The sequence below is a fragment of the Gymnodraco acuticeps genome, unplaced genomic scaffold (assembly GCF_902827175.1).
Source record: "Gymnodraco acuticeps unplaced genomic scaffold, fGymAcu1.1, whole genome shotgun sequence".
In the NCBI taxonomy this organism is placed as follows: Eukaryota; Metazoa; Chordata; class Actinopteri; order Perciformes; family Bathydraconidae; genus Gymnodraco; species Gymnodraco acuticeps.
Genome location: NW_022991982.1, coordinates 60,947 through 83,094, shown reverse-complemented (window position 1 = coordinate 83,094; position 22,148 = coordinate 60,947). Strand labels below are relative to the sequence as shown.

The 22,148-nt window shown below is 44.0% G+C and overlaps 1 protein-coding gene across 2 annotated transcripts in view; it reads right to left on the bottom strand.

Moving 5' to 3' along the window:
- Nucleotides 1-22,148, bottom strand: part of igf2bp1 (insulin-like growth factor 2 mRNA binding protein 1) — an 89,405-nt gene that overhangs the window by 21,520 nt on the left and 45,737 nt on the right. The window contains exons 3-10 of one of the 2 annotated variants that reach the window (XM_034201054.1): nt 19,250-19,298; nt 15,756-15,807; nt 13,540-13,603; nt 11,604-11,894; nt 10,319-10,453; nt 10,100-10,222; nt 7,073-7,208; nt 524-646 (exon numbers count right to left, since the gene is read on the bottom strand). In XM_034201054.1, coding sequence (XP_034056945.1) covers nt 524-646; nt 7,073-7,208; nt 10,100-10,222; nt 10,319-10,453; nt 11,604-11,894; nt 13,540-13,603; nt 15,756-15,807; nt 19,250-19,298 — 973 coding nt within the window. The remainder of the gene's footprint in view (nt 1-523; nt 647-7,072; nt 7,209-10,099; nt 10,223-10,318; nt 10,454-11,603; nt 11,895-13,539; nt 13,604-15,755; nt 15,808-19,249; nt 19,299-22,148) is intronic. The other variant, XM_034201056.1, reaches the window with a different exon arrangement.

The following is a 22,148-nucleotide window of genomic DNA, read 5'->3' as shown; positions in this document are numbered from 1 at the left end:
CAGGTTACTCAGGCACTTTAAGGACTTCTTTAAAACGGACAGGCTCAATTTGTCGGGTTGCTGGTTTTATAAAAAGGTTCCAAGTAGTTTTTGCTCTTTCCAAAGGTTGCACTGGCCACATGCGTATATTTGGTTTTAGTTCCCATCCAACATGTTGTGAGATCACATCTAGTTTTAAGCCAGGATGATTCAAATACACTTTTAAATAACATTTGAAAATGTATAGTTTCTGTATTTTTCAATGGGGCAGACAGAGTACATTTAATTGTATTGTTTTATTGAAAAATCAGACACATATCATAATTTCAAGCAAATAATTGTATGTTTAAAAATGTATGACATAATGTCCCATGTGATATTCTTTTAAAGTCTCCAGAGTCTGGAAAATGTTTGATACTATCCGGTCTGGTTATTGTTTTACTACAAGTAGGAAATATGATGAGATGACAATAATACTGCACACTGAAAAAAAAAAAATAATATTAAATGGCAGTGATGGGAGTCAAAGATCAAGTATTCTCACCCCGAAGCAGCCGTAGGGGGCACTACTGGGGGCGTTTCCAGGCGGGGGTGGGGGCATGTTGGAGGAGGAGGGGAAGAGGCCCAGGGCACCGAGGTTGAGACCCGGGATCAGGTGGGTCTGTTGCTGGAGAGAAGCAGGTTGCAGGTTAGAAACATGCAGTCCTCACAGTGAGCAGCAGGGAGACAAAATGTGGTGACAGGGTTAACATTATTATTATAAATACCTTTTTAGTTTAAAACGTATTTTTGTTTAATAAATCAGGGTAAATAATGTTTTTTTTTCCATTAAAAAACTAAACATTAAAAAAAGAATGAAAGTAGCCAAAATGAAAAAGAAAAAGAAAATTCACTCTACCTTTAATATATATATATATATATATATCTTTATTTGAAAATATTTTTGTAACATTGTAATCCTGCTATTATTCCCAATTCTTAAAGAGTGTTCCAGTAATCTGATTACATCCGTTTTGATGTAACTGTAAGTGACTATAGTCTAGTTGCCAGCAGTGTGAACCCGGTAATGTTGAGTAACCAAAAGTTATATCTCTGACAGGCTCCGCCCTCTACTGGACTCTATGGGTACTCCCCTTGATCCTATCATGCAAGCATTCATCCACTGAGACTTTATAGACGTAGCCGGCCCGGGGCGGAGCTACCTGAATGCGCGTGCATCTCACCGCATAAAAGGAGGCCTCGCCTCCTGACTGTCATCCCTTTCTCTTCAGCAAGCAAGAGAGACACACTGAGTGAAGAGAGACGGATAAATCAAACAAACAACGAAGAAAATGGACTCACCATTGCTGGAGCAACGGCCCTGTCTCTCATGTCCGGGCGTCATTGCAGGCGCCGACCTCCACCGCCAGTGCATCGAATGCCTGGGGTCCGACCATGAGGCGGCCAACCTGGGCCCGCTTACGGTCTGCAGCGCCTGCCCTCTAATTCCTCGGCTCAGCCGCCACCAGCGGCTGGCGCAGTTTGAGGACTGCTACGTCTTACCGGTGGAGGACCCAGAGCTCGACGTGGTGGAGTTGGAGGACCATGAGGAGGGAGTGCCCTTCGTGTTCGCCATACCAGCGGACCGGGCGGGCCCGCTCGTCGTGGGAGAGGGACGGCGACACCTCGTCGTCTGATGTTTCCAGCGGCGGCCAGTAATCTTAGTGTATTGGGAGTGTCGCTGATTACCCCTCAGCAGGACACCTCCGTCCCCCCCGCCTCAGCCGCATGCTGCCGCTGGCTCGCCCTCAGGCCTTTCCACAAGGGAGAGATTGCCCGGCGGTGGTAAGGCGGAGAGAGAGGCGCCAGTACAGAGCCCCCATGGCTCCCGTCGCGCCCTCTGCCTCCGTCCCGAAGAACCGGCCCTCACGGGGACAGGCTGACCGAACCCGGCGGGCTCCGGCTCCCGTTCCGCCTCAGCGAAGGGGTGCTGGGTGGGGTGCACCGTCCTCCAGGAGTTGACTGGCGGCGAGAGGAAGCGTCCCGGCGGAGAGAGGTGATTTCTCCGGCCAGGACGCGAGGGCGAATCCCGTCTCCTCCCTATTTGATCCCACTGTGACAAGATCATCTTTTGTAAACAATAAAATAGATTGCTTGTATTCCAGTCTGAGTGTCTTTTCTTTCCACACACCCACACAGCCACATAATGTTGACCATACAGATTCCCCACTCGCTGCCCAGGATGTAACTCCAGTAAAGGAGGCAGCTAGTGCACATGCACGGGTGAGAGTGATAAACCGCGCAGTGCGGGTACAGGGACATTATGGCCGGTGTAGCAGGGTTAGGAAACATATAACGCCGAGTGTAAAAACTCCGCTTGATGCATTTCACTGTTTGGGTGAAAGCATCATGGCGGAGCGCGCGCTCCCACGAGAGCGAGGATTGCACATCCTCTAACACAGTGTTATGGGGAATGGAAGCGCAGCTGCGTGTAAACGGAGTGGATGAACAGGATGCTGAGACTGGGTTATCACTCCAGATTTGCAGCATCCCTCCTCCGTTCACAGGCATAAGAGAGGCAAAGCTATCATCCCTCTCAGCAGAGGTTCAGGCCCTGGTGCAAAAACAGGCAGTGTCTGCTGTGCACACTCAAGACAGAGAGGATGATTGACAGACGTTCTCGCCTCACTCTCTGGGTGAAGCGCCCACTCACCTGGGGCATTATTCCCTGTACTTCCTGGTTCCCAAGAAGACAGGCAAATTCAGGCCCATTCTGGATCTTCGCAGCCTGAATCTCCACATTGCACGCAGAAAATTCCAGATGTTAACTATAAAACAGTTACTGGGACTGGTGCAGCCAGGCGATTGGTTCAGAACCATCGACCTGAAGGATGCTTACTTTCATGTCGAGATTGCTCCGAAACACAGAAAGTATTTGCGTTTTGCCTTCCAGGGTGTAGCCTACGAGTACAACAGACTACCGTTCGGCTACTCCCTGTCCCCATGCACGTTCAGCAAATGTGTGGCCACAGTGCTCCAACCGCTGCGCGCCCGTGGCATGAGAGTTTTCTTTTCTCTAGTCTAGACGACCTCATAGTCATGGCCAGGTCCAGGGAACGGGCAATGTTTTACACAGCCCAATTGATCCTACACCTAACCAAGTTGGTTTTGCGATCTATTGGAAGTAGAGCACCCCCATACCTCACCAACAGGCATAGTATTTGGGAGTGGTGCTCGATGCAGGCAGGCTACGCGCCACCCTGTCAGAGAGCAGACAGGCATCCTTGCTTCGGGCAGTTTGCAGACTGCGACAGGGGGCAACAGTGACAGCTTTGACTATCATGCTCACGTTGTGGTCCCACTCGGGTTACTGCATATGCGCCGCCTACAGAGGTGGTTCTCCAGCCTGCGTTTGGATCCCAAAAGACACAAACGGCGTCTGGGGACCATCCCCCCCTCAGTGGAGGGCAACATCCGGAGGGGGTCCCCACTGGGACGGGTGACCTCCTACATCACAGTGTTTACGGACGCATCCGGAACAGGATGGGACCTGCCTGGGGAGAGCTATAGGTGGGCGCTGGTCTCTAATACCTCATTCACACCAACGGTGTTTCAGGGCCGGTTCGGAGCTGGAGTTTGAAAAGCACCGGGTTTTCCTGTTCACACCGCAGCGGAGCAGCCTCTTAGCTCCGGAATCCGGTTAGTTTCAAGCACCAAAAATGTGTCCGGCTAGAGCAAAAGCACTGCATACGTCACGCTTACGTCGAGGCGGGGACAGGGGCGGGATCAACTCCTGAACAACAACAAAAAGCCTGCGTGTTATCCAGTTTGTACACAACGATGGAGAAACTTAACAAGCAGCAGTGGTCCACTGAAGAGACCAGCTACCTACTGGGAATCTGGTCTTCCGAAGAGGTACAGAGGAAGCTGGAGCACAATCGGCCATTGTTGTTGTTGTCGGTGTGAGCTGTGAGGGGTTTCTGAGCGGTTTGGCTTTATGAAGCAGGCACGCAAACGTTTACGTCATGACGCAAACGATGACGCAATGACGCAGCACCAGTCGGGCTCTGGGCGGTGTGAAAAGAGCCGGAGCTAAACCGAAGAACCGGTTCTGAACCTGAAAAGCTCTAGCACGGAGCTTGAACCGGAGTTGCGTTGGTGTGAATGAGGTATAACAGAGACACGGCACAGCAACCTTCTAGAGCTACGGGCAGTAGTGTTGGTCCTCCAGCATTTCAAACCCTTAATTCGGGGGAGACATTTAATGGTCAGAAGCGACAACAGCACCACAGTGGCATATATCAACAGGCAGGGCGGAGTTTGCTCCGCCGCTTTGTTGGCCACAGCGGAGAGGCTGTGGTTGTGGGCATCAGAGGTGGTGTTATCTCTGAGAGCCCTCCATATCGGCCACTGTGCCCTGTGGTTTTCCATGGCCCTGAGCGACGATCCGCCTTTGGGGGTGGACGCGTTTGCACACGAGCCATGGCCAAGGAAGCTGCTATACGCCTTTCCACCGTTGCGTCTCATTCTCTCTCTCCTGGGGAGAGTGAGGCGAGAACGTCTGGCAGTCATCCTGGTAGCACCGGATCGCGTCGGGGCTCCGTGGTACTCAGAAATGACGCAGATGAAGGTGGGCCAGCCCTGGGCGATTCCCCAGTTCTGGGGGGCGATGTCTCAAGAGGCAGGTGCAATCGGGGCATTACCCACTCTGGGCCGTCCTCTCCAGGCTTGGCTCCTGAGAGGGACAGGCTGAGACAGGGTGGATTGTCTGATAGCGTTATTCAGTCTATCCAGGCAGCTAGAGCGGGATCCACCACAGCCTGTTACAGGCCAAGGTGGCTAGGATTCCAGCAATGGTGTGAGGAGAGGAGAATAGAGCCCATCTTGTGAGTTGGGCTCTGTTTTTTCCTTCTTACAGTTATTGGTGGACAGAGGACTAGCTCATTCTACTATAAAAGTGTATGCAGCAGCCATCTCGTCCTGTCATGAGGGATTCAACAGCAGGTCAGCCTTTTCTCATCCACTGATGTTGTGGTTTTTACAGGGGGTCAGGAGGCAGCGCCCAGTAGGTCCAGTAGGGACCTGCCGCTGGTGCTCGAGGCTTTGGTCACAGAACCATTTGAGCCTCTGGAGCTCTCCTCCCTGAAAGCACTGTCGTGGAAGACAGCATTGCTACTTGCCTTAACGTCAGCCAAGAGAGTGTCCGAGTTAACCGCTCTGTCGGTGCACCCGAGCTGTTTACTGATTTGGGGTGACCGGAGCGGCGCGACACTCAGACCGAACCCCTCCTTTGTGCCCAAGAACCTAAGGAGTGCGTTTAGGTAGAGGGTTATTCAGTTGGGGGGATTTAGTCTTCCACCCAATGGTGGGGCCAGGGAAGCTAAATTACACCTCCTCTGCCCAGTGCGCGCGTTAGCATGTTATGTAGAGCGCACAGCTACCCTGAGACGCACTGAACAGCTGTTTGTGTGCTTCGGGGGCGGGGTGACTAGAAAAGCTCTGTCCAAGAAACGCCTGGCAGGCTGGCTTTGCGAAGGCATTGCACACGCCTACGAGCAGGCAGGGAGAGCCTGTCCCACGGGGGTCCGTGCGCACTCCACACGAGCTGTGGCTGCATCAACAGCCTTATTCAACGGTGCGAGTGTAGAGGATATATGCACGGCGGCGTCTTGGTCAATGCCAGGCCCCTTCATAAAGTGTTATCTCTTGGATATGTCTGGCTCTTTCTCAACGTCTGTGCTTGCTGGAGCAACACAGGACTGGTGAGGAGGGGGGGGGGGCTGTTGGTCAGTGGGCATCTGACCCTCTCCCCGGGCGTAAAATGCCCTTACGTTTCTCCGGACCCCTGGAGGGTCGCGGGGGACGTGGGGTGCTCTGGGCCCTTTTCAGGGCTGGAGGGCTCCCCTCGCCTGCCTGGGGGCAGGAGGGGGAGAGCCCTCCATACTATAGTCCCTACACACTCTGCACAGGGTCAGTGTTGGAGTGTGGGGACATAGGGGGCACTTGCATTCTCCCCGTGCTCTTTAGGGACTCAGGAGGGAGAGTGCATAGTGAACCCATACAGGGCTGGGGGGTTTTCCCTGTCTGCCTATAGGTGGATGCAGGGGAGCCCTCAGCACTGTTTTTTTCGAGCACACTTTTTTTCGCGAGGCAAGCGCGTCAGGGTGTGCTCTATCGGCCGCAGCCCAGACTTCTCCATGGTTACAACCGAGGAAGAGGTGAGTGAGGCGCAGTGGCTGCTAAAGCCGGTCAGGGACAGTGAGGTGGAACGGTGTGCTGGACGACAGTGCGTGCATACATCGGGGCTCCGCCCACTGTACACATAGAGTCCAGTAGAGGGCGGAGCCTGTGAGAGATATAACGTTGGGTTACGTATTGTAACCCTTGTTATATTAGCACAGGCGGAGCCCTCTACCTTGGGGCACTGTCTGTCCTATACCGCTCGCTGAAGAGTGGTGTAGGATGGTGGTCAGGAGGCGAGGCCTCCTTTTATACGGAAGTGAGATGCGCACGCATTCAGGTAGGCCCGCCCCGGGGCCGGCTACGTCCATAGAAATCTCAGTAGGTGAATGCTTGTATGATAAGGTAGTACCCATAGAGTCCAGTAGAGGGCTCCGCCTGTGCTAATATAACAAGGGTTACAATACGTAACCCGACGTTACCATACGTAACCCCTCGTTTTATGTTAGAAATCTATAATAGGGGTCCCCAGTACATAGAAACTGCTGGAGGCTAACCTGCATAAATGGACAATTTTGGGTTGATTTTAACGTTTTAGGGGACTCAAAACTGCAATTTCTTATCCTAAAAATGTCAGAAATTGATTCAACATCCTCAATAACCAAATCGGCCAAGCTTTTTTTTTTAGCTATTGTCTGCATATGCTAATTAACGCAACTTTTAATAATTGTGCAAATTACCCAACATATGCAAGTTAGCATCCAGCAGTTTCTATGTGCTGGGGACCCATACTTTACATTTCTATCATAAAACTTGCAAACAGACTAAAACTGTTTTGTTGTATCCTGTTTACGTCATCCCGCCACATGTAATCCATTACTCCCCAAGCCTGTGTGTTAAACTTGAACTGAGTGAATACATATTGATGACTCACATTCATTGCAGCGATGTCATTCTCGTAGGCCTCCCTGACCTTCTTCATCACCTCCACCTCAGCATTGCCGCAGGCTTCGATCGCCCCCTTCACTGTGATGGTGCGCTCCATGTTGTACAGGGTCAGATCCTGCAGGCTGCACACAACAGGGACTCATCAAACTTGTATTACTAATTTCTAACAATTAAGAGATCAAACCATTAATATATACACTGAAAACTTGACCTTAATCAAATGTATTATGTCAACAGATTTCACATAACTGTAGGGATGGGAACGATTAATCGAATATTCGAAATTATTCAGGTATTCGAATAACTATTAATGTATTCGAATATGAGTTATGAATATTTTTATAAAACTTTTTTTTTTGGGAGCGATGCCTAAGTTGATTACATATTATCAAATTGAATAATTCAATGTATATATATATACGACAGTGCCATAGCTAAATGTGTTAGGTGACGTCTAAAGGTGTGTTTTGCTCTGCTCACCGGTCCCTCACAGCGGGCAGAGCTGATCTCTCTCTCTCGCGTCCGGTTATACTTCACTCGTGTTTATGTCCAAATCCATCAGATCTAGCTAGTTCTAGCTAATGATATGACTGCTGCCCCTCCCTACACGCAGATCACGCAGACTCAAACCTCATCTTAGGCCCAAATGTGGGGCAAATGCGCTCCGCAGCTGTTGCGAGGTTCCGGCGCTAACAGTTCATGAGCGTGCTCCCCCGCCCCCTGTCAACACTCGCGACACATGAGTGGCCAGCCTAAACAACAATAAGCGCTGCTTGGCAACCGTGTGGCGGCAAAGTAGATAGACATTTTGACTGGAGAGATTTAGTTTTGCCGGTATTCAACATATTTTACCAGTCATAGTCCGGTAATTATTTACACTCTAAGAAGAGTCCTACACAACAGACATGGCGTCAAAAAGGAGTAATGTGTGGAAATATTTCGACCAGGTTAGTGAGTGCGGTGTAGAGTGCAAACTCTGCCAAATTAAACTTATATATACATACTATACCTTGCTATACCCGCAACCTCCGTTCCAGCTGAGAGGGTCTTCTCTACAGCTGGCCTGATTGTGAATCGCCTCCACACATGAAAGCTGTAGGCCTATAGCTGTCAAACTGTGATCACCAGTTCAATACATTTTACAAATTCGACTTGGTTCTACACTTATTTGAACATGTATGTATTTATTTCCAAAATGTATTAAAAAAATTAAATTAAATTTTTTTATAGGATATGTACATTTCGGTTAACCGGTTAACCGTTTTTTGGGGGGTCGAATATTCGAATATACATTTGCTTTCAAATTCTCATCCCTAGTATTAGGTTAGTTGAAAGCAATAATATTAGGTTTAGGTTCAACCTAATATTATTGCAACTGACCTAATAATGACTTGTCAATGTTTCAGTTTTTCAGTGTAATTGTAGCGACTTCAGGAACAAACGAAGTGTCTAAGAGGCTGAAGTTGGGCCTGGTTGCTTCCCGTCAAAAATACAGCGACCCTCTCACCCTCTCCTCCACACACCACACACACCTCACACAGATGAGTGCTGCCCATATACCCATGTGGCCTAACTAATCCAACTCATTATTGATAACAAAAACATAAATAATAATTTTATAATCACAATGCCAACATTTAAACCAGGGGTGTCAAACTCAATTTCATCACGGGCCACATTAGAATTATGGTTGCACTCAAAGGGCCGGTGGTAACTTTAAGACTATATAAAAATACATAATAAATATAAAATAATGTATTATTTATTTTACAATATTTCCTCTGCATTGGATTATTATCGGAATAACTTCATAATTAATTATGTCTGAAAGCAGATGTCTAGGGAAAATAATTGCAAGTCTCTTCATTGCGCATGTCACACAATGAGATGCATTGTGGGACATGTAGTTTATCGGCAACGTTCTCCTGTAAAGCGGCACGTAACTTTAAAATAAACTTAAATAAATGATATTCTTTGCAAGCTCTTGTGGGCCACATAAATTGAAGTGGCGGGCCGGATTTGGCCCCCGGGCCTTGAGTTTGACACCCCTGATTTAAACAATCTAAACTTGTTTACATTTACAACAGAAATCCCAACTCTCTGACATTGCTGGCTCCTAGAATAATCTAAATATTCTACATAACAGCCACATGAGACTTTTGTGACCTGTAGCCTCCAACCAAACTCTGTACAATTTTCTGAGGATTTAACAAAGAATGACTTCAACTTTATTTGAACTTCTTTTCCCACATAACGATATATGGAGAGACTTCTCTAGACTGCCAAAGATGCTCTTCTGCAGAGGAAATGAGTGTGTGAGTGTCTCTGTTTGATATACTATTAAAGTGACTTTCTTTGGGTTTTGTACTGACAAAACAAGACATTTAAAGACCTCACTTTAAGAAACTTCATAGAGATTTCTCTTTATTTTCTAACATTTTAGAGACCAAACCATTAATCCATAACTAGGAACATCGTTGTACAAACACAGCCAGGTGCACAGTTTCTAATCTGTAGCCTCCATGTCTTTCCTGCATGTCTCTGTTTGTACATTATAATAAAGTAACCATCTTTAGGTTTTCGATTTACAAAACAAGAAATGTAAAGACATCACCATTCTTGGAACATTTTAGAGACCGAACCATTCGTGTAAAATGTAATTAATCTACAGATCAATTAAACCCATTGTTAGCTGCAGCCCTAAAACCAACACGTTCCTGACCTGTAGCCTCCAACCAAACCAACCAAAACATTTTCTGAGAATCTAACAGTTAACGGCTTTAGCTTTCTTTTAATTTTCTCTTTTCAAATTATGACATAAAAAGGCTTCTCTACACTGCCCATTGCCCAAGATGTGTGTGTGTGTGTGTGTGTGTGTGTGTGTGTGTGTGTGTGTGTGTGTGTGTGTGTGTGTGTGTGTGTGTGTGTGTGTGTGTGTGTGTGTGTGTGTGTGTGTGTGTGTGTGTGTGTGTGTGTGTGTGTGTGTGTGTGTGTGTGTGTGTGTGTGTCTTACGGGGAGATGGTGATCTTGGTGTCTGTGTCCTGCTCCACTTTCTTCAGGTTGCGGCCCTCCTTCCCGATCAGGCGTCCCACAAAGTTGTTGTGAGCCAGGATCTTGAGAGGAACCTCATCAGCACTGCAAACATGTGAAACAACGTTAGCACCTGTTTAGTCTCTGTTCAGATCTCTGTCACCGCCTGATGCTGGAGGCTCTCCACATGTTGGAACATACGTCTTGGTGTCTTTGGCCTCCTGGTGCATGATGTCCAGGATCATGCGGCAGGCGGAGGAGCAGCCGTCGGGGGTGGAGTGGATGCTGATGGGCTTCTCCGCTGCGCCTGCGTTCTCCTTGCGATGCACGTCAATCCTGCAGGGATGGAAGAAGATGAGAATTACGTCAGAAGGTGCTTCCTAAATTCAGATCGGTGGAGTACTTAACTATGGATTACACCCGGCTCATTACTTGGTTTACACTAAATCTAGGAACAGCTGAGATGATGATGGCTCTTTTGGGCTTAAATATTGTCTGTACGATATCAGAGCTCGTGAATGTGTTGTTGCTAGAATATAAAGTTTTTCAGCAAGTTTTTCAGCAATTTCCTAATCCTGGAAATGAGTAAGCATTTTAGCACTTCCGGTACCCTCCTCTGGAATCAATGTTTTTGGTTGTTATTCTGAAATAAGGTCTGTGGTTAACACAAGCTGAAGAGATTGTATCATTTTCTTCTACAACATAAAATACCTCAGTAAATACCCCACTGGAGAACGTATGAAGCTTCTATGTGTCTCAAAAACAAGTGTCTAAATGAGACTACCAAACATCTACATGTTAAACATTAGCCACATTTAGCTTAGCGGTGGTGATGTGAAGTCGTGTGACCGTGATGTACAGTAGTTTGTTTATAGCCTTGCATAGCTTTTTACTTCTGGTGATTGCATTAACACATCGACTATTAAAAAAGTCGGGTTCATTAATGAACCTGCTGAACAAAACATGTCATTATCATATACGTATGTCCGTTTGCCACAGATCTTATTTTCTGCAATATACCAAAATGCAATGGAAAAATACCAAGCTGATTTGGAATAAATCCCTTTACCAAGTTATTATGGCTAAATGAAATTGTATAAGCATTCTGAAAAATGGTTCAACAAACAGACACATCTTATAAATAAAGGATGGTGTGACTAAGAGTCCATGTCGGATACAATTTTACTGAAGTTGTTTCTTCATTGGGCCACTTTGTGCGGATGCATCAGATGACTAATTGTAACATCAAATTTGTAAATGCAGTTTTGAAACATTGATATTGTTGCCTGAACACTTTTGAGCGGCTCTTAACTAAAGTATTGCACTTGTCTCAATGTTCCTCAGAGAAAACAGACTAAACCTTCCATTAATAATAAACAAGTTAAACCTCAAATAAGCATTTAACCTTTATCTTCATTTATAGATTTCAATGACAGCACAGCTCTAAAGACAGATGAGTTGGTGTTCTGATGGGGGGGGCACTCACTTGCTCTGCGTCTGCTTGGTGATGTTGCGGATGGTGGCCCCCTCCTTGCCGATGATGGCTCCGACGTACTGCGTGGGCACCAGCAGCCTCAGGGGGATGTCGGCGTGCGGAGGCTTGTTGAACATCCCCGAGCTCGGGGACCCCGCGCGAGGCCCCCCCCGGGGCCCGTATCCACGCCGGCCGTTTTCGGGCCCTCGCTGGCCTCCATCAGTCTCAGAGTTCTCATCGGGGATGTAAGAGACGCGCAGGGCGTTGTTCTCAAACTGGTATCCATTCAGCTTCTGGATGGCTCTGAGGGGCGAGAACAGGAAGTTAACATTGTATTAACAAACTAACAGAACTGAGAGAATACACATTGTGCACACATGACATGGAAGAAGGATAAAAGTGAGTGAGCAAATTGTTAACGATATCGAGCCGCTTTAAAGTACACAAGTAGTACGAGGAACTGAGCGACGCACATAAAGAGGCGACATGGGGTCTGCGGCTGAAAAGAGAAACCTGAAAGTTAGACATATGAGTTAAATCACTCAGTGAGGAGTTCTGTCAGAGAGATGGTGTTTAGTTTACAGCAGCCTGTGACGGCCAATAATAATGTAAATGTCTTCCTTACTGTAAGCAGTTATGAAAGACCTGTTTGTGAAAGGTTCTTTGTATTCTTTATTGTTCATATAGAACCCACTGCTTTCTGCTCACTGGTGAGTTAGCCTATGAATGAGTGTTAAGCACATCAGGCTGGCAGCTGTATGGGCATTGCTCTATGGTAGCTGTTATTTGCACATTGTTAATCATGAGCAATACATCCTTACATTGTTTAACTGTGAGGTGTTATAACATTGTACTCTGGAGAGCTTTTAAAGGTAAAAAAGAAACAGCATGATGGGATGTGCAGTAGACTACTAGTAGAAAGAACCAAATATGTAAAGCACTATTATGATTTGCTTCATATAAGGAATAAAACAAAATCCTCTGTCGTACCATATTGAAGTATTATTATTTTGCATCGCGTTGAATCGCATCGTATCGCCCCGAATCGCATAATGCTGAACCAAATCGTATGGAACTGTATCGCTACAGGGGTGAATCGTATCGCATCGCCTGGTGTTTCAAATGCATCGTTAATGTATCGTATCGTTGGCAACGTATCGAGATGCGCATCGCATCGGCCTCAGTGATGGAGATGCACATCCCTAACGGGGGTGGAATGTAACCAAGGACAGGGATGCTTTTGAGGAACCACTGAATAGGAATTACTGCACTGCACCCAAAATTAAAATCACAATTTTACTATTTTTCTTTTTGTATACTTGCACTATTTTGTCTGTGTTATTGTGTTGCACTGTTGGAGGAGCCTGTGATCTAAGATTTTCATCGTCATAACTACACTGTACTGTTTTTTCTGATAACTATAGTAGGTAGTTACTTTGAGGAGTTATAATAACAAACAATAATAGAATATAACTATACTGTAATTGAAATAGTTCTACTAGTCTGGTTGAATGCTAAACACAGGACTGAGGACTGATTTGTATGGTTATCAGAAATCCGGTTTTTTGTCCTACTGCAAGGAAGAGGACGTTTACAACAGCAAAGAGTACTGTGCAGATACAAGTCAAATACAATAAGTACAGCTAACATTCAATTTAAAGGTAAGCACATGTTAATGAAACCAAATAAGTACATATACATTTACATTTTGAAATGAGTCGCAGCATTATGAAATAAGTGAACAAATAAAGTGACTGAAGCTGTAGAAAGCTGTAGTTTCTTCAAATGGCCACTAGATGTCAGAGGCGGATTGTTGGAACATTCAACTATGCATGTTTTAAAAGGTACCTAGAGCATGCAGAAAGAGTTCTGTGACAGCGTCTAGAGGAGCAGACAAAGAGGAGGCAGAGGGTTGGAACATTGAAATAATAAAGGATGGAGGACTTACTGCCTGGCGTGCTCCCGCGATGCATATGTGACATTAACCACTGCCGTCTCACTCTCTGTGTTCACTAAGGAGGAGAGAGCATGTGTTACTTTAGTGTTACTTTAGTGATGCTTAAAGGCCCTGCTGTTTGGAAGAAGAAAGGATGTTGCAGCCTCATTTTGTTTGTTTCTGCCCAATGAGTGTAGTAACGGTACACATGGTTGTGCATTGATATATAAGCATGTACGCAGAGACTGACATACTGTATGTGGGCACAGACACTCACAATTATGCTATAATAAGCATATATCCCAACAATGTATATGTTTTATTAGACTAATTATAAATGAAAAAAATGAATACAAAATGTACAACCACAAATATGACTTACTTATATAATAGATTAATATTCTAAAACGTACTCCTGTAATTGATCGATAAGCAATCTATATTGGTTGCAAACTCTCACAGGCCACATAAAAGCAGGTGCTGGACCACGGGCCTTGAGTTTGAAACCCATGTTCTAAGGCAGTGGTTCTCAACTGGTCAGGCCTCGGGACCCACTTTTTTCCTTTGTCAATAAATTGTGACCCGAATTTTTGAACCACTGAAATCTATTCAACAAAAAATCGTGCTGTAATATATATACGCTTTTCAGCATACAATATTAATGAAAGTGAAGTACAGTGCATATATCCCTTATATCCCTTCACAGAACTAAAGTATGCTTTAAAAAAGGTTTAATGAGATGATGGAATCAAGTTTCTAGAATCAAAGCTGAACTGTATAATATAAAAAGGCAGACTTGTATTGTAGTAAATAAAAAGGCACACTTGTATTGTAGTAAATAAAAAGGCACACTTGTATTGTAGTAAATAAAAAGGCACACTTGTATTGTAGTAAATAAAAAGGCACACTTGTATTGTAGTAAATAAAAAGGCACACTTGTATTGTAGTAAATAAAAAGGCACACTTGTATTGTAGTAAATAAAAAGGCACACTTGTATTGTAGTAAATAAAAAGGCACACTTGTATTGTAGTAAATAAAAAGGCACACTTGTATTGTAGTAAATAAAAAGGCACACTTGTATTGTAGTAAATAAAAAGGCAGACTTGGAGCCAATCCTGCAAATTCTCTACACGTGAAAAACGTGACATGTTGAAAACCCAACCCCAGAAGGGGGTCTGGGGGGAATCTCCCCCAGGAGATTTGTAGAAATACTAACATATAACTACGCATTCTGGTACACTCTGAGAAGAAAATATATAAATGTATTACTACCCGACATATTCATAATATTTGATGCCATTGTTTGTTTTTCACTTTGTTCTGACATCTTGCTGCTCCTCACAGAGAGAAGAGCAAAGAGGAGAGAGTCTGTGTGACTTACTTTAAATGGTGGGTAAGGGTAGATAGCCCCCATTGTTCTGTGACCTGTCAGTCATCAGACCGGGGGTCATAATCCTTATATGTTTATTTGTATCTGAAGTTGTACCCATGGATGTATAAAGAGCAGTTATACCGCAAAGTTATGTGGGGACTTCCGGCAACAATCTTGATTCTGATTGGCCAGAAGACTATGAAAAACATCAGCAAAGATGTTTTATTGAGAAGATGATCACTACGTGACAGAAGTTTTTTTTTTTTTTACGCACACATCTGCCCACTCGAAACGGGACCCAAAAGTGGGTCGCGACCCACCAGTTGAGAACCACTGTTCCAAGATATAGGATAAAGGGTTCTTTAATGATGCAAGATAAGAATGTGTATATCTGTATTCTTTTTTTGGTATCATGTTTCTTTTTATGAGCACTAGACCCAAGTGGTGTTCTACGAGATCTCAGATTTATTGTCATTTTCTCGAAGCACCTCTTAGTGATGACACTTTAGAAATAGAGGCTTTCTCTACTATATTCTAACATTCAATACACCTAACTATAAACTGAGAACACATAAGCAGATTATGAATGGACAATAATAAAAGGGGCCACTCCACTTTTTCTTATTTTTCCTTCCAAGTTGATTTGGGCCGATTGAGGAAATGTCCTGAACCTCTACTTTTCTTCCACCTTTAAGTCTTTTAATAGAGACGCAGACATCAAGGGTTTTTAGGACTGTCTCTTATTTGTGCACACTATATAACAGTTGAGATGTGTTCAATCCTCACGTCTCAGTTAGCACCTGGTTAGGATGTGAAGTACATCTGGGACACATGAGCTGAGGTCACAAGCCTTACCTTGTTCACAGTTCTCTACGGTCCCACACTGAGCCAACAGACCATCCAGCACCTGGAACACAGACAGAAAACACCTTCATTTGTTCAGCTCTTCATCTTTTGTACAATGTACAAAAAAATCACAGTAGGTCACATTAACACACACTTTCATAAATATATGAGCACATATCCAAAACAGAGCAGAGCACCTTCTCACACCCCAAACCTGCTGGAACATGTGCAGGTCTCCTGATGTTTTAGTACAACTAACATCCATCAGCAGTCTGGACTTCAACATGCTCACACAGATGGTAAAAGGTTCTACATTAAAGTCTTCCTGCTCCTACAATGCACTGCCATCCTGGCCTGCCCTTAAACAAAGAGTAAAGTCTGACACTTGTGTGTTGCTGTTCACAAGTGCATTTAAAATAAGTGTACATAGAATAAAACCCTGCTTGCTAAAAGCTCCATTTAGTCAAACCTGCTTTTAAAAAAACGAAACAATGATTATAGACTATACCACTCGTAAAAGGTGATATACCTTATATACCTGCTGGGACAAACATCCAACATATTACCCCTCAGAAAGCTGCAGATACAATTTACTCATCGCATAAAAACAATAACATGCATGAAAGCAGAAACCGACTGACAATAACGTTAAAAAGAGAACAATCACATTTTTAACCACTTTTCATCCACTCCCAAACCCCTATTCCTCCAGAGCCAAGAGCTGAGCAAAGAAAAGACCCCCTCCACAACCAATCATAGTCACACTCAATATAACACAATGTAAACTATGTAGAGAGAAGAAACTGAAAGCCTGCATCTGCCGTAGTGTTCATTCTTTAAGACTATCTATGTACACGAGATTTGAATAAATATAATAATGCAAGTTCATGTTATTTATCTGAAATCCTTAATAAAAGTCCAGCAGATGTTAACATATGAAACTGAAGGAAACGTCATTAACTCAATGAGTTCATTAGTTAATCTAACATGCTTTTATTTTGAAGTAAGGAATATCCCACCTCAGCACATCTGTCCAACAGGACTGATCATTTATTCAGGTCCACGAGCATCAAAAGCACATTCACTTCAGAGAGAGTGCTGCGGAGAGACGTCGCCCTCTTGTGGACACACACATACAGACACACACACACACACACACACACACACACACACAGACACACACACACACACACACACACACACACACACACACACACACACAGACACACACACACACACACACACACAGACAGACACACACACACACAGACACCCACACACACAGACAGACACACACACACACACACACAACACACACACACAGACACAAACACACACAACACACACACACACACACACAGACACACAACACACAAACACACACACACACACACACACACATACAGACACACACACAACACACACAGACACACACACACACACACACACACACACACACATACAGACACACACACACACACACACACACACACACACATACAGACACACACACACACACATACAGACACACACACACACACACACATACAGACACACACACACACATACAGACACACACATACACCACACACACACAACACACACCACACACTACAGACACACACACACACACAGACACACACACACACCACACACACACACACACACACAGACAGACACCACACACACACACAGACAGACACACACACACAACCACACACACACACACACCCACACATACATACAGACACACACACACCCACACACACATACAGACACACACACACACACCACACACACACACAACCACACACACACACACACATACATACAGACACACACACACCCACACACACATACAGACACACACACACACACACAACACAAACACACACACACACACCCACACACACATACAGACACACACAAAACAGACACACACATACAGACACACACACACACACAAACACACACACACACAAATACATACAGACACACCACACACACACACACACAACCACACACACATTACAGACACACACACACACACCACACACACACACACACACACACACACACACACACACATACAGACACACACACACACAGACACACACATACAGACACACACACACACACACACACACCACATACATACAGACACACACACACCCACACACACATACAGACACACACACACACACAACCACACACACACACACACACATACAGGACACACACACACACAGACACACACATACAGACACACACACACACACACATACATACAGACACACACACACACACCCACACACACATACAGACACACACACAACCACACACACATACAGACACACACACACACAACCACACACACCCACACACACACATATACACACACACAGCCCGACAAGAGCAGCAGAGAATCTCACACACACATGCACATCCTAACCATATGAGCTGAAAGAGGGTTTTCACAGTCAAATATCGGGATGTTCATTTGTTGTTGTTGGCTTGTTTACGAGTATTTCCCTCCACTGTCTATGTAATGCAGTGATTCCCGCTCTCAATCAGCTGCTGGCTGTTTCTCATGTCCTGCAGTTGGTATTACACATCCAGCTGAAGGGACAACATAACCGCAGCATTTAGCAACAATCAATAGGTTACAGTTTGAAACAGTTGATCAATACCTGACTGTTAGCTCATGTGCGATTCTATTCACTGTGCTCCCTTTATAACAAACCTGCAGCTCCCACTGACTGATACACAGTCAGCAGGTACAAGCAAATACAACCAACAAACACCACACACACACACACACACTCCCACAACACCTCAGTAGTGCATGTATTTGTAGTGAGGTCAGTTTGGATGGCCGTAGGTTCCTGTATGGCAACCGTTTTACATATCCTTGGTATCTTAGGGCTCTTTCCTCCACTAGTGGGCTCTATTTCAGAACTAGTCAGACATTCTGTCGCACTACTTCGTCAATCTGTCTTACTAGTTGAATGAAAAATGAGAAACGTTTTCCCGACTAGTTACAAAATAAGACTTACGCCAGGTGGCAAGCTTTTCAACAAATGGCCCTCTGGAACAGTGACACTGCAAGTTGAATGGTTAAAGAGGGAGTGGCTAAAGGTCTGACATGGTGCTAGTCAAATATGGATTTGGCTCACTAGTTAGGGTCCAAATTCACAATTGATTCCGATTCCGCCACTTTTCAGAAACACGCCGATAACGTCACTGTAGTAATTGGTGTAAAGCTTGTTTTAGACTGTGTTTGTCAAACGGAAACTTTCAAAATAAAGACCAAATAGTTCATTTGTTGGAGCAGATCGGCCGGCGGGCACTGGACGGGTTGTTTAGAGCCTTTACCTATACATGTAGTTTCAATGTAATATCCATTTTAATAGGGGATGTTGTGGATGGAAGGAATGGTGTGTTGTTGCTGGCAATGTGAAGTTCAAGTCAAGGTCACAGTCATTAAGGAAATATGAACTCACCTCCCACTGCAGGTGAGGGGGAATGTTTCGGATCTGAAGTTTCCTGGTCCTGAGGAGAGAAGAACAACAAGAAGATGGTAAGTTTAAAGGTCATAAGATGAGTTCAAACTTCAGCCAACACAGACGTTTGGGGACTCACAGTCACAGTTTTGAATGTGTGTGTGAATGTGTTCCGAAAGGTTCCAGTTGATTGTATTCTCTCCCCAGATCAGAACATCCCATGCTATACATGTATTGTATCTGTACAATGCTCTAACCCTGACCACACTGCTTTAGCAATACATTTGACACAGGATATTGTTTTTGGTTAAGCTCAAATAATGTTATGGAAACCCTCTACCCACAGTTGCTCAATATTTTTAGTCAGCTTCATATCGTGACCAGAAGATAAACAGGGCTCTGATCTATGTATTTAATTTGCTATACATTATTGAAAAGTGACGCTGTGTTCTGGAAGAGCCAGCGCAAGGTCTGCTGTAGCCATTCTGCATGAAAAGGAGCCATGTGCCTCTGCTTTCAACCTAAACATCTAAATGAAGTTTAGAAAGTGTCGTTTTTAGCTGTATATTCCTACATAAAGAAAAACACAATGTTTTATTTTGTATTTCAGTCAATGTTTAATTGTTTATGCTGATGATTTTTCTAAGTAATTAATAACGTAACATGATTGTTTAATAATTTACTGTTGTACAACCTAGAGCAGGGGTTCCCAACCTTTATCCCCAAGAGCCCCCCCAAATGACTCCTGTTGGAAGTTGCGCGCCACCCCCCCCCCCCCCACACATACACAAGGGGGGGGGGGGGAGGAACAGCGGTAATTAAAGTTGAAAAGTCTCAAAATGCTACAACTACTGTCACAAACTGGATGAATGATGTATGTTGTTAAAGGAGGATGAAAGCGTAATTAAGCAGCACTGTTGGAGTGACTTTGATGGTTATTGGACTCAGGATTCATTCATTTGGATTCCCGCTGTATGAAGAAATTAAAGGACGGCGCAAGTGGAAACAATTCACAAAGGGATTAAACTGTTTAAAACACATGCTCAAAGTGAGCCGGATTTTGCCGATGTGTTTATGTTGATTCAAAAGTCGTAAATAATCTACAAAATGGAGGAGACCGATCTGATCGGAGCAACTGTGACAAATAATCCAACTGAAACCGGCATGGACAATGACTATGTTTAAAAATGCGCTTATCCAGAAAAGCCCGGTTTGGACACTTTACGGGCAGAAGAAACATTTCTATTAAAGAAAGAATTATACATTTATTTTTATAGCTACTAACTTGAATTTGTATTCAAATGAATTAATCAATTATGTTTTATATTTTATTGTAATGTAGAGACAAGGCTTTTAGCGACAATCATGTATTGCGTTACAATTATATGTAAAAAAAAATAAAATGTAAAAAATAAATAAAATAAAAGTCTAAATATGATATTTGGCCAGAAATCATCTGCGATCTTTGGCGCTCCCCCAAGGGGGGGCGCGCCCCCCAGGTTGGGAACCACTGTCCCAGTATATGAACGTATTCTGCAATATTCCATGTTTTAAATCGTATCCCCAGTGTAGTGCTTTGTGTTCCTGTACACAGTTAGCAGACGGCTGACATCCAACACATTCAGCGTCTCTTGCTGATTGTTCTATGTGTCCCTCGTCTCCCTGTTAGTTTAAAATAATAAAATGTAATCCCATTGTGATCTTTTCTGTTTGGTTATTGGCCGTACAAGTGTCTTTTACAGCCAGTGACATAACAGTGCCTACCAACCATGTTTAAAACGTTTAAAGTGGAAAAGTTACTGCTACTCCGCTCGCCGTACAGGTAAGTCAATAGCCAACATCGCTAGTGTCCTCTTAATATGGAGGACTTGCCGTTGATGACGTCACATTCCCATTCCCTAAAGCCCACCATTATGACGCTTCGGTTCTGTTTGTTGGAGAAACACACTGAATCAACGGCAGTAGTGGGACAGCCTCCTGCTCAGCCGCCCACACACAGGCTCAGTGGGGGAGGGGTGCTCTGCTGAACAGAAGAGTGCATGTGTGCAATCTTAATCCTGGGTCTGTATGTATGCTTGCTGTTGGCACTGTCATCATGTGCGTATGTTCCTTAAACTGCGTCTTGATCGTTAGCACTTCACTGTTGCATATGGGCGATCACATTAAAGACCCTCCTCCCTTTAGCATACAATACATCAGGAACACAAAGCACTTTTTACATTTGATTTATTTGAATTTCTTATATTTGTATTACTGAACCAGTATTGTCTTATTAAATGTAGTTAATCAGAATCAGAATACCTTAATTCGTCCCATACAGGGCACATTTACATGGTTACAGCACAAAGCCAAAGAGGCATGCATACAATATTAAAGATACAAATAGAAATTACACAAATTATAATTTACAAAATAAAAATCTAGGTGGACAACAAAAAGTACCAGTAAGAGTCTTTAAAAAAATAAATTGGTGGAGTTTGTATAAAGTAGTGTTATTACAGATGTATTACCGTAGTATCGTCTAACTACAAGATAGCAGCCACTAATAATACAATTATAAAGAGGTATATATATATATATATATATATATATATATATATATATATATATATAGATGTGTTATTGTCTTTGTTGTTAAATGGGTGGGGTTAGGGTAAGATATCTCCCATCATTTTTTTAATTTAAATTGTGTTAGCTGTAATTTGGCACTTCCTTGTGTTTATTTGACAAATAGTCTACAAATTGTTATCTTTCACGGTCAACTTTTATATATTTTACTTTTTAGTTATTTAATGTTTGATTATTTTCTACTCTTTTTTATTTTTCAAATGATGTGCATTGCTTTGTTTTAACATGCTGCTTTGACAAAAAATGTGAGATCAATAAAGAATATCTTATC